Below are 19299 nucleotides of genomic sequence, written 5' to 3' on the forward strand. Positions count from 1 at the left end.
AGGAGGTGAAGCTGCTCTCACCTGCTCTTCACCCTGCTACATTTGAGCTTTTTGTTTTCTAAACTATTTTTTTTAACTTCTCTTCCATCCAAATGGACCAGTCACCACATACCAGCTATTTGCTACTGCTTCTGCTGTACTGGGTGTTTGAATCAGTGGCACTGTGGCCACTTGTTTGTCCAGCCTGACTTCTTTATTTATTGCTTATACAATCTCCCCTCCACTGGGCCACCTTCTACATCTTCTAGGCCTATGGCAATCAAGCATCCAAAACATCATATAAGACTGGAGTTTAAATACAGGATGCTTGCTGTTCCTCGTGCTGTCTTTGGTTTCCAGCAAGGAGTGTGGGTCATAAGTAGTCAAGGTAGGTTATGCAACCAATGATCAAACTGGAAAAATTCAAAAGACAAAACTGTTGGATGCACTAAGCCATCAAAAAGTGTGGACTCTATGTACATTGAGGTGATCTTACTAACTTTAATTTAGCTCATATACAAAACAGAAAACCATCTTTTAAAATCCATGCTTCAGCACAGGCTGGACAAGCTTGTTACTGAATCAACATTCAAGGGCTGTACTGTTATGGTTTTCTTGGTTTTTAACATCCAAACTAGCTGGAGTATTAGTTACTTCATATGTACATAACCCATGCTGCAATTCTGATGACAGTACTATGTATTCTGTTCCTGAAATTTGATCTGATTTGATGTCATCAAAGATTTCCATTGACATGACTAAGGACTGGTGCTTTAGTGTAGGGCATTGTGAATGATTATTTTACAAAACATGGCTGCTTTTGCATAAGTCTTTTCTTTCTTTTTTCATTCTCAGTCTTCTCTATTGTTTTTTGTAAATAGTATATTAAAATTTTACAGTTGTCCTTAATCCATGACCATACTGGAGATTTTCAAGGCTCTTAGCAGTTGGTCAGTGGAGTCTTTAAAATAAAAAGATATTAAAAAGAAAACCAAATTTTATTTAAAATTTGCTGGCTAAATCTCCATGCTTACAGAACTTCCAGACTTATTTATCAGACTTAAGCCTCCAACTAGCTTTGGAAGGGCACTTTAGCTGAAAAATGATGCATTAATGGAGCTATGGGAGTGAAAAAGTTCTAGAGTTGTAGTGAAATAAATGAATTAATAATCACTGGGCAGTGGATCTCTTCCTTTTTTTGACTTAACCTAGTGTCAGTAATAGCTGTGTAATACAAATATTTTACAGTCTGAAAATCTCATTAAGTAGGTAGATAAACACACCCATTTGCAGAAGAGGAAATTAATCTCTGAGGGGCTGTGCAGCAGAAATTGGGTACTACAGCCAGCCACCTTCAGCAGGAGAAACTTGAAGCTGTGTCACATTATTCACCTGCCAGTGCCACCAGAAGTCTGCCTGCTCACAAGACTGCAGAGAAGCTGCTTGACTTCTTTTCCTGTTTGTCCATCTGTTAAATGCAGTGAACGCTTAGATGCTTCTCAGGCGCGGTGTCAATTTTATAACATCTCTCTATTTTCCTGAAGTTCTGAAGAACAGGCATGCATATTTATAAGGGATTTAATGTCTTACGCTTCAGGGCATGCACTAACCTCTAATTAATAAGGTTCAAGAGCAGCTTCTCCTGGGTAGTTAGTTTTTCAGAGAAGCTTTCCTGTGTTTTCCTTTGCAGCTTTTGCCGCTGGCTTCCATTGTGCTGCTAGTGGAGTGAAGGAATATGTGATCTAAGCCAGTAACTCCTGTGTTCCTAGAAGACAGCACTGTGTGCCAAGGAGTACACATCCATTCACATTGTAAGCTGCTCTCCCAGCAGATCCAGGCCAAATAAAAGAATATAAATTAGAAGTGCAGTTGAGGAAGGAAATACTTGTCTTTTTATTTGGCAGAAGGATAACAGCTGATGGCCATGTCTAGTATTAACTACAGTTTTTTTGCCAATTCACTTTTGGAGAGCAGAGTCCAGGCTGACCCTCTACTACCTGGCTCAGCTTTGTCATGCAGCTGTGCAAAATGTGTCCATTTGTTGTCAGAGGGCTGCCCTTTCCCAAATGGCTCCCTCTAAAGCTGCTCTGCTGTGCTGGCTCACATGCTCTTGGCTAGGTTGCTCTCTGGCAGCGCTCACTGGTTCTTGATGGCTACATGATGTTTACACATGCATTTCCCAAAATTAAGAAGAATAAGGAAGCAAGTACAAGCCATGATGTTTTCTTTAATACCACCCATATTTACAGTCACTCTTTTGTGGTTTATTTTTGTCCAGACGGTCAGGAAACCAGTCTCCTGGCATTTCACTTATTTTAGTGTCAATAGTGGTGACATCAGCATTGTCAGACATAGGCTGCCCCCAGAGGAGCAAGTGCAAGCACTTGGTTCATTGCTCTTGAAATCTAGTTAGGATTTATTGTGCCCCACAGTAGTATTTGTCAGTCATTGTTAAAAGCGTGGTGCAAGTAGCATCCTACTAACAGTGATTTTTGGAGTCTTCTCCAACATTTACTTCTAGGGACATATAGAAAACTATTTTTTTATTCTGACTTTTCCTTTATAAAATTAATCTTCTCTTGACCTTTTAAAAATTTGTTTTGTTCTTTATGGCTCTTCAGTCATCTAGCATCTTCTCATTATGCCTTTGTTTACAAGCCCACCTGAATTCTTCCTCCCTTTTCAGATTTACATCAGCTCTAACTTGTTTTAGACAGAGCAAGTCTTTGGATTTCTTGTCTGCAAGGGAGAAACTTGGTAGAAACTTGGAAAAGTGGGGGAAATAATCTCACAGCTGCCTGGAAGGGTTCTCCTTAAAAGTCTAGGGGGAAAAAGAGCTATGCTGGGTAGCTTCCTCTGCAAAGGATCTTCTAGCTACAGTCAGCAGAGTCTCAAGTTCCCTAGGTAACCTGAATATTAATTATTATATCAGTATTCTTCAAAGGTTTTCCACTTTAAAGAAATACTTCATTACTGCAACACATTACAGAGCCCAGCTAAGTGCAAGCTGTAATTGTTTTTTACATCTCCACATCTGTCTGCTTTACAGACTTTTAAGCTTAATTTACTCTCATTTGGGGTATACACCAATGGTATCAAATAACCTGCAGGTTTTCAAAATAGTTGTGACTCCAGCTTTTGCAGAAAGCTACAAAATATTTAAAACAGGCTTCAAAATGAGGGGAGAAAGGCTGAGCAGATGCTGTGTTTCAGAGAAGCCTCTGAGCATTGTATTTCTGGTCTGTCTGAGCTTGAAGTGTGAAGCATTGCAATAGCACTTCAGGAGTGGCATCACGCTGAAATAGTGAGCTGTAGGTACTGGGCCCTCTCCCCATGGAAAGAGACAAGGATATTTCTAGGTGTAAAACACAGTTTTAAAATTCCTGATGTCACACTGCAGTCTAGCTGGCAGAATGCTGCCCCCAACCAAAATATTTTAATTTTTTTCTTTTTTAAAGGAACATTACTACTTTAAAAAAGAACATGTCTTTGTGAAAAGAAGAGATAAAAGATCCACCATTTTCCATGTCCTGTTATTTTCCTTCCTTTTTATTCCACTTGACCTCTATTACCCTTTTCCCACTTTAATATCTCTTCTCAAAAGTGTGTGTTAAACATTCCTGCAGATTATAGAATACCACTTCTTGAAGAGATTAGTTTTGTTGCAAACTACACTCTAACCCATATAACAGTATTGCTTATCACATCTGTGTTCTGCAATGAACCGCAGCTGAAACACAAGTAAAACACACTACAAGGTCAATTTATGCTTATATAAGCTCACACCACCACATAATCAATAGCTTTTCTAACACTAAACAGATCAATATTTCTGGTGTAATCTCTGAAATCCTCCAGTTTACAAGAAAGTGCACAGAACTCAAACTGCAGAGAGATTAAGAGCACATTTGCTGCACAGATTTTATAGATGATATGTAAAATAATGAGTATATATTCAAAGACATTTTGAATGTCTCCTATTTCAGGAGAGAAAAAGAAGGGTGGAGAGATAGTAATTAGTGACAGTTTGAAGCAAGGCTTGAGTCTTTTAATTGGTCTACAGTCTATTATATGCTTTTCTAAAGGATGGAGGATTCCTATAAGTAGAATCTAATTTTGGATTAGTCTGAGCTAATTATGTCTTCATGGCAGACTCTTTAAATAGTCTTTGGTTTGAAAATTTTATTACACTTTTTACATATTCATCCTTGATTTCAGATTCAACCCTTTTGGCTTTCTTTGTCTTAGACATTTATGATGTTACTTCATTTGTAGGCAATTCAAGGGCTGTCAGTGTAGCATTCCCCTTCAAAAATGTTCTGCTTCAGATATCAGATTTAATCACTTTTTTCTTAATTTTGGAATATGTCATAATATGCCTCATTGTACTTTGATTGACACATTGACATGGATTGATAAGAGCCTGGAGAAACCTGTGTCATTGTCTAGAACCCCCAGTGCAGTACAATAAGATAATTGCTTCCTCATTATAAAATATTACAGCAATGGACATAGATAAAAAGTAGTCTTCCTGTTTGTAGTTGTGCCCTTGAAATTTTGCCGTTACATAGTGGAATTTTTTTGTGGCTTCTTCTACTGTCACAACAGTCTCCGCAGGATGAAACCTTAAAGTCTTTGATGTCTTGACATGTACAGCATAATAACTCACATGAACTAATGATTACAAAAATCCAAGCTAGGTAAAGTATTAAAAGAAACTTAACAAAACTTTTTCTGGTTTTTAGTAATCCATGGACTTTGGTTGCTTGAATGCTTTGCTCTTAGTTCAAATGACTTTAAGAGTTGTGCTGTGATGTCCACTTAGCTCACAGGAGTTACTGCTTTAAATATTTGCTAGTTTTAATTTGTGTTTGGTTCTCTTTTATGTGGTTTTTATTTTTTGTGTCTAGGATAACTGAAAATCCACAAGGAGATACATCTATGTAAGCATTACTGGTGTCAGTAATGTGTGGGTGCTTTATAACAGGGCTGATATGATACTGTTTTTGCAAACAAACATTCACTTATAGATGTTTGTAAATGATGACTTAAAATCAAATAGATTTACATCATTACTGGAAAAAGTTTGTCCTCATCACTATTAAAATATTCCAGTTGTTGAAATTTTGCACCTTGCCTAGGCAATTTCTTTTAGTCTTTCTTTCCTAATACTGAACTTAAGCTTTCTTTAGAGAAAATTAAAATTGTTTTTTTCACCTTTCCCACCATAGCCTTAAAGGACAGTTGAGCATTTTTTATTTTAACAATGTTTTGAATATTTTGATACTTTAGCAGTGTCTCTCTCCATCCATTTTTCTCCTCCTCCCACCCCAGTTTAGTCCAGTGCATAACAACAGTGAAATATTTCACACTGTTCTCAGCAATGACAAATGCCCTCAGGCCACAGATCCACAGGCATTGGTGTCATAGTGAAACATTTTCAATGGAAAAAGTTCGGTGGAATGGAAGTTTTTAAACTGCAGAAGCTTTTTACATAAAGACAAATTTCACACTCATTATAGATTCTTCCAATATCACTCAGACTAAGGGCAGTGCTGGCTTTTGAACCAGCTGAGAGAGTCTGCTAAGCTGACCATTGACTGACCATTGATTGTTTTAGCCATTGTGATTGGTCCACCCTGAGTTGTTGAAGATGTTGAGATGTTTGCAGTATCTTCAGCATGTGTGCACACTCTGATTTGTCAGCAGGCATGTGCAGCTTGTTCAGAAGGCCTGAATCAGCCCTAAAATGCATATATTCATACTAGCACAGAACCAAGATTTTGCTGCTATCTTGGCCACAGAGCAACTGCAGGAGCTGCAAAGAAACTCTATCAGCATATTTAGAGCATTTGTATTCCACTAAATACAGTGGACCATACAAAAGTTTGGAAACGTGTCATCAAGGCAACAACCCTCTGTTACTGCCAACGGTTCAGCATGGAAAAATTGCATAGCACCTGGAAAATAACATTATTTGGCTCATCTCACAAGCCATACAATTTTGGTAACTTTCTTCAAGAAACCAGGGTTTTTGTAAGGTCTCAGTGGCCATGAACCTGAAGAAATTATTTGGATGCCATAGGCTCAAAATCCTGTAGCAGCTGAAAAACAATACAAACTTGGGTCCTGCATCCTTCAGCCACAAAGGAAAAAATTCAGTGAAAGTGTATGCTGAGCAACAAAAAACATTCTTCAGTGCAACTATATTTGACTTTATGTCGTCTAATGTGATCAAAACTTCCCAGACAAATGCAGCACACCCCTCCACTTAGGTTATTGACTAAGGTTCTGACTGTACTTACTGGGTCCTACGAGATATGTATTACCACTCAAAATGGTGTTGTCTTTTATCAGGTTCTGATTTTGTTCCTCACTTATTACAAGTGACTGTTCTAGATAATGCAATCAAATCCCTTTCTGCTTATCTTGGCATAAGAAATATCTGTGTTTGGAGTTATGCCTCAGGATTTAAAAATAGCTCTTAGATATCACTCAGCTTCCAAATCCTTGCAGGAGAAATGTTGGAGGAAAAGGCTTCTCCAAATAAGAAACTGTCAGCAATAACCTCTGCTACAGAGGAGATACTTTCCAAAACTAGTGCCCTACAAAACTTGGGTACTTTGACTCAAGCATCACCTTCAGTCTGCACTTGTCATGCATGACTGGATCATAAGCACCTTTGTTCTAGGGCAAGCCCACAGTCTCTGATAAAAGCTGAACTTAAACCTTCTTACTGTAAGCTACATTGATGTTCTGAAAGCTATGAGATGGATGCTCAGCCTGTGTAGCAGCATCCTATGTTTCAAGAGCTGCTTCCATATCTCAGGGTTTTCTCCCAGTCAGAACAGACAATGTGTATCACTTCCTAGTCCAAAAATAAAAAAGTTACTTCTGTTTGGTGCTGTTGTGATTTGACCCTTGTTTCTTATCCCACCCTCTTAAGTTTCCCTCTCCCCAGGTGGCATACATGAGTTAAAATGTTGTCTTGGCTTTGCAACACCTCACACAGAGCCTTTGTAGGATACATGGGTTAATCTTATGAAGCAAATGCTCTTCAGTGAGTCCTCAGCTCCGGACAGACCACATATGAGTGATATTAATACTCTGATGAAATTGCAGTAAGAGATTGCTTGAACTGCCCAGTCTCTACCCCTTCCTCATCATTTGCTGTCAGTTGTAGATTAGCATGTGTCAGAGCTTGTACAAAATCCTGTGTGAGCAGATTGCTGAATTCACTGCCATGGGTGTTGCTGTCTGCAGTTACATGCATTCCCACTGGAGCTCTGTACAGGGATGCTTGGGCACAGTGGGATTCTGTGTCATGATTTGATCTAAGTAAAATGTTTCTATTGTTACTGCCAAATTTTTAACATGGATATTTGTCATTATTCAGTATGTATTCTCTTATTCTTACTGTGTTTCTGGACTAGTTTGGCTCTGTTTTATTTTCTCAGTGAATCCATAATATTAATTTAAACTATTACTTTCTTATTAATTCTGATATTTGTTTTTCTTTTGCACTGTTTCTGCTTTTATTGAAGCACTTGTTCTTGTGGAATGAGTAATAAAAAGCAAAAACATGTCATCTTTATTAATGAATGGGATCTGTTATCAGTTTACTTTTCAGGGTCTGGTAGGCATCACACAAAAGAGCTGTTTTCCTAAATTTTGCAGGAATATTCTGGCATTATTCCTTCTCCTCTGAATGTCCAGTGGTTGACACAGATAATGTTTAGGCCTACTTCATTTAGCTTCAAGAAAATAAACAAGGAAATCAGCATTAAGGGTTATGTGATTCCTCATTTCCATGTGAGTGCCAGGGAGCAGTGAAGGACAGCTGCTTCCTGAGGGACAGGGTGTGGGATCCCAACACAGTAACCTGGCCAGCAGAGCAGAAACTGGTACCTGGGCTTGTCCCATCCCTAGCCAGGAATAGGCATCCTGGGAAAAGGATGGACACAACTGGAGACTGGCCCTGCTGTGGTGTTGCTGGGGCAGTGACTGATGGTTCTGGAAGACTGAAATAGGGTCTTGGACCCTAGGCAGGATAGGGACAGCTCCAGAGTGCTGGGCAGTAGTGAGGCTGGGTAGTGCCCTCAGGACCTGACAGTGAGATCTGAATCCTCTTACAGTGTTTATTAAGACTAGAATGTGCTGATTATAGCAAAAACTGACAAGAAAGAAAAGCAAGTATGCTCCAGTCAAAAGTCACTGGTTCCAAAATATCCAGTGTTCCCAGACACCATCATTTGACCCTACTGCCCTACTGCACCCTTTTTACTTTGCCATATATTTCAAGTAGGATACTATATACACACAGAGAACTGTTCTCACCATTGCATGTCTCCTGACCACAGAGCACAGTCACAGTTCCATCCACAGCTTTGGACCTTGTGGTTCTCCTTAGCCACAGATCTTCCCTGCCCCTTAAGGTTTTGAGCAGGGCAGTGGGAATCACCATGTTTGGAGAGTGGAGTCAAATGCAGCTTAAGGAAATTTGAACCTTACTGGTTCCTCTCTCAGGAGAGTCATTTCCTGGTTACTCTCTTAGTATGGGTGTTTCAGATCCGTGCCATCCCAGCACTCAGTCTTTCCCAGTGTTCCTCACACATCTGGGAACCTTGCCTTGGAGGAGTTTGAGAACTCAGTATTCAAAATGTGTTAATATATACCAGTGAGTCATCTGACAACTGAAATAGTTCCTTCCCTTCCTTCCTTCCTTCCTTCCTTCCTTCCTTCCTTCCTTCCTTCCTTCCTTCCTTCCTTCCTTCCTTCCTTCCTTCCTTCCTTCCTTCCTTCCTTCCTTCCTTCCTTCCTTCCTTCCTTCCTTCCTTCCTTCCTTCCTTCCTTCCTTCCTTCCTTCCTTCCTTCCTTCCTTCCTTCCTTCCTTCCTTCCTTCCTTCCTTCCTTCCTTCCTTCCTTCCTTCCTTCCTTCCTTCCTTCCCCCACCCCTCCCCCCCTTATTTTGACCATTTTTTCAAGAGACGTGAGATTGACAGTTATCCCAGACCTGTTCATTCTTTTCCCTGTCTTCCAGGAAACATAATCTTTAGGTTTTTATGTGTGCTGGACTATGCGTCAGTTACATCAGAAAAATAAAATTATTATTATTATTAATAATAATAATAACAATTAGTATTTTATGCTGTTATTGTTGTATTTTCTCTGTCTACACTGTTGATAAAGTGAAATGAAACAACTTCTCTTAGCTGTGTCTTACCCCATTAAAGTCAGCTCACTTTCAGGCAGAATTTGGCTTCTAATATTTGACTAGTTTCAACAATTTGTTTTGCTTTACACATTGAAACAGTATGAAATAAAACTTTTCTATTCCTTTGGCTCTAATGGTAAACTTTTTTCTTCTCAATTTACCTTCAGTGTGGTATTTTCAAAATTCTGGGGAATTCTGTTATAAGACTATTTTCTCTAAATTGTTAGTAGTTCTCTTAGTATCTCACCTAATGAGAAAGCTGTGCCCTAGCAATTGATACATAACGTCTGTCCATGAATATTTCAGCCTTACAGATTCAAAATCAGATCCCATGGCAGCAGAGAGGTCGTTGTTGCCTATAGCAAAATAAATTATAGTGTTTTGAGTCTGATTTTCAAAGGTCTGATGGGGATTGTAAGTTTATTTCATTTCACTGTTAATAATGTAGAATGTTTGCACACATAATACTTTTTTAAGTTTGGAGGTAACAGGAATTGTAAGATGAGTAATAGTCTTCACTCCCACAAAGGTTTGAGTGAATCCCTTCCATTTTAATTTATTTAAGGACTTCTGTTAGGTGTTTTGGGGAGCAGCTAGGCTATCTGTCTAGCACATCTGGCTTCTTTATGTGCAAGTTGTGATGTAATTTATTTAACATCTGTGGTACTGTGCACAGGAAAATTGTGATGAACAGTTGCAGAAATTAATTATTGATTAATTGGCTTGCGGCCATCTAGATGTTCACTAAGTACCGCTGCCAGTACCTTCCATCTCTCTCTCTTTTATTCCTTTTTTTTTCCTACTTCAGCCTTCTAGTTTCTTACAATCACTTGTTCAATATTGGTGAAAATCACATTTTTAATTCTTCAGGGACTGAAGTCTCTCAGTGTTTCTATATTAATCTTAGCAATTAATAATATTGAGGAGATTGATTACAACTTTTTCTCAGTGGGAAAAGGAGACCAAGAGATAAAAAAAGTTATCAGTTCTGATTAGATTCTGAACATTTGCTGTGAAAATGGACTTCCATGGCAAAGCAGTTCAAAGGAAATGACATCATAGAAGGTTAATAAAGCCTTTTGCTGCTAGTTAATTCAAACTGGTGTTCATTGATCTGGTTCTCTAGCACTGCCTTTCTACTTATTTGCCTCTGTTTGAGCAGGTTTTGTTTGTTTGCGCTTTTTGCAGGTCAGAATTAGCTTCCTGCTGTGATGCAGTTCACAATTTTATTGCTTCTCAAAACAACAGCCCACTGGGAAGTAACATGAGTTACGAAGTGGACAGTAAAAAGACCATTCTCATTACACAGGACATTTTTAAGATGCTGCCTGCGGTAAGAACTGTATATTTTCCATGTTATTATAATCACAGTACAGGTATTTTGGGTTAGTAATTGAGAGACTGTGATTCCTCTGGAAGAGACCCATTAGCCCCTGTATGCACTTCTTTATTTGCCTTGCAAGGTGTTGTTTTGTTTTGTATTTTTTTCCCCTTCCTCTGCAGTGGTAGAGGTATTTACAGGTATCATAGGTCATAGGTTGGAGGTCGAGTTGCTATAGAACACTGGCTTGGCAGCCAGTTGAGGAGCAAATACTCTGAAAATGTTTGCCTTGCTTTTATCATTCCTGTTTTTAAAGGCATTTCAATCTGGAAAAACATTTCATATTCCTCATGTGCACATGCCATTTCCAGTGCAGGCTTGGCCATGTAAGTTATGAAAGATATTTTGGTGATAAACCTGATACAGAATAGCATAGAACATAATAGAGTAGAACACAGAAATTTCAGTTGGAAGGGACCCTCAATAATCACATAGTCCAACTGCCTGATAAATTCAGGGCTGACCAAGTTAAAGCAAGTTATTAAGGACATGGTCTGAATGCCTTTTAAACACTGACACCTGGGCACATCAACCACCTCTCTAGGAAGCCTGTTCCAGCAACTGACCATCCTCTTGGTAAAGAAATGCTTCCTAATATACAGTCTAAACTTCCCCTGGTGCAGCTTGGAACCATTCTGATGTGTCTTGTCACTGGATACAATGGAGAAGAGATCAGCACCTTCCTCTCCCCTTCCCTTCCTCAGAGAGCAATGAGATTACCTGTTCTTTTTTCCAAACTACACAAGTCCAAAGCCCTCAGTGACTTTTCATAGGACATTCCTTCCAGCCCTTTCACTAGCTTTGTTAGCTCCTAGGGGAGAGTGTTTGCAGCAAGAAGCAAAGGTTGAGAAAAGGAATCAGATTTTGTACCTCAGGATTACAGTAGACATACAAGATCTTGAGACTAGACAAAGAGTTTGTATTTGGTTTCTTGAAGCTGAGGGCATATAGGAGCCCTCTTACCCATCTCTGGCATTCTTGATTTGTGAGATCCCAGCTACCATGGGTCTAGTTCTTCCTAACACTGCTGTGAATCAGTCTTTACTGACTTCATTGCCATAGAGGATTGCAATTGTAATTCCAAAATTAACCTGGAGAAATGAAAAAGTAGTATGCTTTATGTGCACATATACATGCTAAGGTAGCCAGAATTGCCTGGCCTTTGTGTTCTCCTACTATCCTTTCAGAATTGAACAAAATATTTGAACATGTTCTGTAATATATTGCCAGGCAAATATGGTATTTGCCACTTCCCCACACTTTCTGCCTTGTTCATAACAGTGTCCCTTCTTGCTTCTCTTTGGGCAAGCTGATGAGAGAAGAAAGAAGGATAATGCTTTCCATAAGCAAGTTTTGACTCACTTTTGCAACTGGGTTTAATTTCTGTACTCAAAATATCCCAGCTGTTGGCCTCTGGTAAATGTCAGTGCTCCCACAGCAGAAGATGTTGAGCAAGATGTATGAAAAGTTTCTGAGACTGGGATAACAGCCAGCTATATTAATGTCAGCCTATATAGCCAACAATTTGCATTAATTTTCTAGGTTGTGAACTCTGCTGGTTCTCAAGTGGATGCACTTAGCTCCCACTCAGCTTCCCCACTGCAAGACAGCAAGCTGTAACAAGAGGAGGAGCAGACAGGGTGAACAGCCAGGAATAGTAACCTCTTCTGTGAGGCCTCACATTCACAAAGAGTTACGCCAGGGCACATCATTATCCTTTACAGCATCTTCAGGTTTCCCTAAATTCATTATTCTGCTTCAAATGTAATTTTGGGATGACAAAAGTGAGGAGAGTTTACAAAGTTACCTTCTGTTACCTGAGAAAGTAAATTACTATATGGAAACCCCCAGTCTGTTACAGTGCAAAGGAAAATGGGTAACTTTAAGCTATCTTCAGTGTAAATTAGTTCCTTAGTTTGTCAAGGTTGCAATCCACTACTAGATAGTTTTAGTGTTAAGTGTATTTAAAAGGTACCCAGTTTTAACAATCCAGTGTTATTCTCTCAAAGTTCTGATAGCAGAAGTAACAGTTCTCTGTCTGTCGGTGCCTGCTTCTGGCTCTTGGCTGTCCAGGTTTGGCAATCCGTTCTGCTAAATAGTGAATGCTCTTACTGGGATTTACCAGTTTAAGCCTGCAAGAGCAAATAGACACAAAGAAACAATCAAAACACTTATAAAGAATTAGCTGCATCTTTTTGTTTGTTTGCAGTCCTCTCCTCTTTCAGTCTATCCCTTCAAAAACTGTGCTGTGGTTGGAAATGGAGGCATTCTGAAAAATTCCAGCTGTGGAGCTGAAATCGATAGTTCTGACTTTGTGTTCAGGTAAGAGCTCCTTCATTTTCCTGAAGTGTGTCCCACATTCTAAAAACTTGGCAGGATTGGAAGTGTGCCAGTGCCAGTTTGTAGCAATGAGGAAGAATCTTGACAATTTGTTATTTCTGCCTCTTTAAGGAAACTTCTGCTTTGTAGTTTTCAGAATACTGCATTCTAATTAAAGAGCATGCTGGATGATACACGTTTAATCTGTGATTGCTAAGTCACCTTGCAGTGATGTGAAATGTGATTATCTGAGAACCTGGCATTTCTGGTTATTTAACATCCTTTAGGAGACTGGTATTAAATGTCACATGTGTATCTCTGGTTTAACAATGTTTTTACTTAGCCATTGTTTGGCTCACCCATGTAGCTACCTAATTGCCCCAATATTTGTTTCATCTGTTACTCATTTAAAAAATTAAGCATTTATTTAAGTAGTGTTTTTAATCTCCCTGGACAGACAGGGAGAAAACCAGGCACACTCAGAGTATAATTTTGCCCACTCTCTCAGTATGTGACTCACAGTTTGTAGTTCATGCAAAGAAACAGAGCAACAGAGGGAAGGTTCTTTTCTCAGTGATGTCCAGCCACACAGCATGCTGGATTTAATTTCCTTTTCTTATTTTTTCCTAAAATTTGGGCTTTTAAAAAGCTAAAAAAAAAAAAAGTCTTTCCAGTTAGATAAGTGTTTTAATAAAAATGGGAAGTCTCTGTAATAAGATGCTAAACTTACTAAGTGACTGAATTTAAGAAAATGCTTTCTTTACATTTTATAGAAATCACTGTTTCTGTGATAGGGCAAGCTATGTTGTTGTTAAAAGACACAGTAGAAGACTTTCAGCAGAAATGCATTGTTTAGGCAAGAGGAGCAATATTTCCTAGCAGCCAGCATAGGGCGTTCATAGACTCCTGAGATTTTGACTGTGCTCCTGGTTTGTGATACGATTTATGAAAATGAGCTCTCTGTGCCCTATTTTAACCATCTGTACAGTAGATTAAATGTCTTTACTAGAAGTGCTGTAAGCCTTATTTAATATTTGTAAAGTGCTTAGACATCCCTGGGAGCTGACGTGAAAGTGTCATTGCACAAGAGAGGAATTTGCAAATAGTAACTGTAAATCATTTCTGATGCACATCTGTTTAAGCAAATGTTTCTCAATTTCAGGTGTAATCTCCCTCCAACCACAGGAAACATTAGCAAAGATGTTGGCAATAAAACAAACCTTGTGACTGTTAATCCGAGTATCATAGCTCAGAAGTGAGTACTACTGCAAATCTGTTTCTGTAAATGGTGTATAATTGTTTGACATGATTTAGATTTTCATGGAAATCCATTGGGATACCAGCATAGAGAGCAGTGCACGTAGATTACTTCATTAAGCCTTAGTTTCCATGTAAAATATGTGCTAGTCTAAATGAAAATCTAAACCTGGCCTTTTTTGTAGCATAAAGGAGTCAGCATACCCAGATTAGCAAGATACCTTGGCTGATACTAGTCAGCAATTTATGGCAGGGTAAAATTGGTGATTGTAAGCCCAAGCCTCTTTTTCCTCCATGACCCTCATGACCCCAAGCATTTAGAAAGGAATTGTAATCATAAATCAGGACAGGCTGGAAATGTGTGTCTCACTCTATCAGCAGCATTGTGAGCACGTGTTCTTAAGTAATGGGCTTGGAGGCTGTTCTGATGAAGGCTGTTTCCTGAATGGAGGCCCAGCTTCTCTAATCCATTATTTCAATCCATATGAAAGCTGCTTGCTCACACACTTCTTTCTCAGCAGAGGTGGGATTTTTTTTCACCTTCTTGATGAAAAGAAAATCTAATAAGGCGAGCCTGACTAATCTGACATCTTCAGCAGGCTGGAACTGCAGCTTATCTATGAAAGGACTGCTGTGCCATGTTATTTACTGCTTGCTAATCTCACTGTATTTTATTGTCTGTCATAACTGTATTGTCAAAAAGACAACATAAGGCAAAGCTTTTTTTTTATTCCTTGAAAGGAAGAAGGAAAAAGTACATTGTGTACATAGAAATTAATAACAGGAATTTTTCTTTGATTCAGGGATAGAAGTTCATTTTTTGCAATGAGTACTAACTATGTTAATGCTTACCCAAACCTTTTTGACTTCAATCAAGACAAGATTAAGCTCATTGATGTTAGTGGGGCTGCACAGGGATATGAGGAATGGAAATTGTCCAATGACTCAGTATCCTTGGTGACTTCTGACCCGATCCACAATTTTTCTGGGCTTAATCAAAGTGTTCTGCCACAGCTGCACTCATTTTTTAGCCAAATCAAGTCACACTAGGGTTAATAGAAGTTACACTGAAGAAAATGGGAGATAAGCCTGTGGGAGGATTAAGTGAGAGTACAAGAGGACTTTTATGGTTTTTAAAAAGTATTTATTTAAATATTCAGAGAAAACTGTAAATGCTTTTGAAGTAGCAGGAGGAAGCAGCCTGGTACCATTTAGCAGAACCAAGTTTGTTTCTTCTCTCAGAAGATCTATTCCAACGTTATTCCCTGTAATTTCTAATTCTTTGTTTGCATACTGGCTTCGTCTGATGTTATTATTGTTAAGGTTAATCAGCTTTTGAACTGTGTTTGTCAGGGTGTAAAATGTAGGTGAACTCTCTTGAAGAAAAGCACAGGTCTTATGTGTCCTAATTAAACTGGCTGACACTTCTTACAGTGGCAGAGCTGGAAAGGAGATTGAGACACTGTTGAATTGTCCAGGTTTCTAGCTAAGGAAGAGTAGAGATTTGAATTCTGTCCTGGAGGCTCAGTATTTTGCAGTGAGTAAAAACAGATAAAATTCTTGTAGAAGAGGCCAGAAATTCAACCTTCAACCACTTTTCCTAGACATAGGCTCAGGCATTTCTTGCTTGTTTTGGCTGTGTGACTCTTGCATGCACATAGGTTCAGGGTCAAAAGGAGGGCCTGAGTCCCTCTCATTCATTTTGTTTCAGAGTCTGGTGGTAATGGCACTTTTCTGAGAAGTAGGAGCTGTAAGTTTAAACCCCTTCTGGTTGAGAAAGGGTGTATCACTCCTTGCACTAGTTCTACAAGAGGTAACTTTTCCGTGAATGCTTTGAATGGAAATGGCAGTGGCTGCTGTCCTCTGTTTCAAAGTGCTGCATGAAAAGAGGGTTTGTACCTACTTGAGTTGTGAAGGGAAATGCAACCAATTTTTCCAGCTTCTGCTGGAGTTGTAAAATTGTTAGCCTTTAAAAGGTGAAAATACTGTGCTCAAATAGACAACTACCTACAAAAGAGGACTCAGTCCTTTGAGCCCCAAAAGGGGTGGTCCATATGTTTAGGTGATTCAGAAAAATCAGACCTATAGAGGACCTGAGTTGAGTTGCATCACTTCTCAGATAACTTGGGAATTTCACTAGTCAGTATTTGGGAGCACAGAATTATGCAGTGGTGAGAGCTAAGACTCTTTGCTTTTTGTTGGTGACTGAAAGAATCTGAGAATAAATCCTTGTGCTTTGTGAAGTTAAAGCTCTAAGTCTTTACAGATCTCCATGTGTTCCTTTTGTAGTTGAAGGACATAAACAGGGATGCCTATATTTTTAGCTACTTTAAAAGTACATCCTGCACTTGAGGACACACTAATCTTTAACACTCCAAGACTGCTCACATGCATCCTTGCATTTCCACACAGGGCAGACACAGAGATTTTGAAGAGAGATTTCTGTATACCTGTTGATGTAAGAAACAAGTTTCATGAAATGCATATGGTATATATTGTAGTGCATGTGTTTTTAAACATAGAAGGTATGAGCACAATATTTTTTTGCATTCTTCCTAATTTCTTGAATTGATCAATTCTGTAAACATGTCCTAGTCTCATTAGTAGTGAATTTGATCTGCTTCAGTATCTCCTGTGTTGCCAATTCAATCCTATGTAGTGTGTTCTTATTATACAAGAGTCAGATTTTCATAGCTGCACATATGACAACATATAATAGGGTGATATAAATTTGCAGTGTAGACAGCCTGAACTGCTGCAGCAGAATTCATAACATCTTTGCAAGTGCAGTTGTGCTGTTCTGGTCTGTAATGTTTGTGTCAATACTACATTCCATTCCTAAAATGTTGTACTTTGCAGATACAACAAGCTAAATGAAAAGAAGACAGAATTTCTGGAAAACATTGCGGTCTATGGAGATGCTTTTCTTTTACTGCCGGCATTTTCCTTCAGAAGCAACACAGCCACTTCTTTTAAAGTATACCACACTCTGAAAGAGTCCAAAGCAGCCCAAAGGGCAATATTTTTTCACCCCACTTATCTGAAAAGTCTTGCCCAGTTCTGGAGAACTAAGGGTGTGAAGGCTTACCGGTTGTCATCTGGTTTTATGATCACTAGTGCTGCCCTTGAGCTCTGTGAGAATGTGAAGCTCTATGGCTTCTGGCCTTTCTCAAAATCCACAGAGAAGATGCCAATCAGCCACCACTATTATGACAACCAGCTGCCTAAACCGGGTTTCCATGCAATGCCCAAAGAATACAACCAGATCCTTCAGCTTCATGGCAAAGGCATTTTGAAGTTGCAGTTTGGTAAATGTGAATCGGACTAAAAAGGTAGGTCCCATTCTTACCACATGAAATGTCTTTATTTCACTAATGTGCCAAGGGAAAACTTGTTTTACAAAGAGTGAAACCGTTCTTTCTTAGAGAGATATTTCTACCTTACTCTCAATGAAAGTTGTATTTCCAAATAAGTGAAAGATTGAATCTTTCTGAATAAATATGTATCAGAGAGCTGAGAAATGTTTTCCAATTGTGAATATTAGAAGGCGAGCATAGCTAAGTACAAATTATCCCCATAAATCATTGTCAATCAGAAGTGAGTCCTTATCTCAGATACATGTCTCTGCCAACTTATGTTTGGTTTGGTATCAGTTCCCGGGTAGCAGCCTCCTTTAAGAATTGCTTTATTTATCACACATTGTGATCTTCAGAATGGATAAGCATCTTCAGAGATGCCTAATCCTGGCCCAGCCTTTCCATATGTATAGAGGGAGCAGAGTAAGGATGGGGATTGTTCCATGAAGGGGAAGCAATCATCTCTGGCCTCGTTGCCTCTTGTGAAAGGGTAGAGATTGGAGCAATGTGTGCTCATGGCCCAGGGCTGCAGAGCAGCTTGTGGATGGCAATGAGGGAGCTGCCATACACTACAGCAGATCTTGCTGAGCATTTTACCTAGAGGCAGCTCAGAATCTGGGAGTTACAAATAAAGGATGAAGTGTCATTCCTTTTCCTTTGTTTTATCTGCCCCAACTCCTTGGACCTCTACCTTCTGTGTATTGCCTCAGAGAAATGCAGCACAGTCTGGCCTCTGACCTTGAGCCAATTTACTGTGTACACGCTAGAGATGACTCTGAAAAGATTTGTGTGCATGTTTTCAATCTTGATTTGCCCTGTTGAAAAAGTAGGGCCAATTTGTATAAATACTTCTTCATCTTTTAAGCTCAGAAATTCCTGAGTTCACAATACTGTTGTCAGAGTCTCCTTTCACAGACCTCTATTTTTCCAGGGGGTCCCAGTTAACATAATAGTAAGTGATGTGTACAGTAGAACTGCCATTGTATACTATATACTTTAATTGGACTGATGTAATCTCATGACTGTATTGCTCAAGTTAAATAGAGAGCATCATCTTGTTCAAGCCAGAAATTTCAAGCTTAAAAGCTAAGGGCACTTTTCTTCTGGCTAGGTTCTGAAATGAAAATATCCTTTTTTGATATTTAGAAAACATGTTGTCAAAGATATGTTCACACTTACTTTATCATCAGAGAATGCTAAGTTTTAAAATAGCAGATTGTTAGTACCAGGAAGGCACAATTTTATTCAATTTCAAGGGGTTTTTAAGAAATAGAAAAATAAATGGCTTTCAGATTATTAAAATAATATAAAACCTGTGAGAAGGGATCTAGAATCCATATAATGAATCCATTCTCCTTGTCCATGGCAGGAGATTACCTAGGAGGAATTGAATTGTATATATATGCACTTTCATTTTTTGCTTGTAAAAGGTTGCAGTGTATTGGAAAGGTTAACTAATACATAATGTATTTTTTCTTAGTGGCTAAGCTGTTTATATCCAGCAGTTTCCTTTGTATTTGTTATTCCAATAATATAAATCGTTGGAGATATACTGAGTCATTTTAATTGTGGTAACTACACGAGATAGGAAAATGAAAGCCAGCTCCTTAGAAATATTTACTCTAGAGAGAAGATAGAAGGCACAAAAATGTTTAAGTATCTGTATGTGTTAATTAAATGCTATCCATGCTTGATAGACTGAAAATCACTTGTGGCCAAATTTGCCAAATAAGCTGTAAAGAAAAAAAAAACACAAGAAGAATAAGTTGTGCTGCCCTATTTACACTTACATT

The 19299-nt window shown here is 38.8% G+C and overlaps 1 protein-coding gene across 3 annotated transcripts in view; it reads left to right on the forward strand.

The window, feature by feature from the left end:
- The window catches only part of ST8SIA6 (ST8 alpha-N-acetyl-neuraminide alpha-2,8-sialyltransferase 6), a 45144-nt gene that overhangs the window by 15909 nt on the left and 9936 nt on the right, over positions 1-19299 (forward strand). For all 3 annotated transcript variants that reach the window (XM_066552705.1, XM_066552720.1, XM_066552713.1), the window contains 4 exons: positions 10382-10526; positions 12784-12896; positions 14056-14148; positions 17010-17482. In XM_066552705.1, the coding sequence (XP_066408802.1) occupies positions 10382-10526; positions 12784-12896; positions 14056-14148; positions 17010-17478 (820 nt within the window). In that variant the 3' untranslated portion in view covers positions 17479-17482. The remainder of the gene's footprint in view (positions 1-10381; positions 10527-12783; positions 12897-14055; positions 14149-17009; positions 17483-19299) is intronic.

This window comes from Molothrus aeneus, chromosome 1, assembly GCF_037042795.1.
Source record: "Molothrus aeneus isolate 106 chromosome 1, BPBGC_Maene_1.0, whole genome shotgun sequence".
NCBI lineage: Eukaryota > Metazoa > Chordata > Aves > Passeriformes > Icteridae > Molothrus > Molothrus aeneus.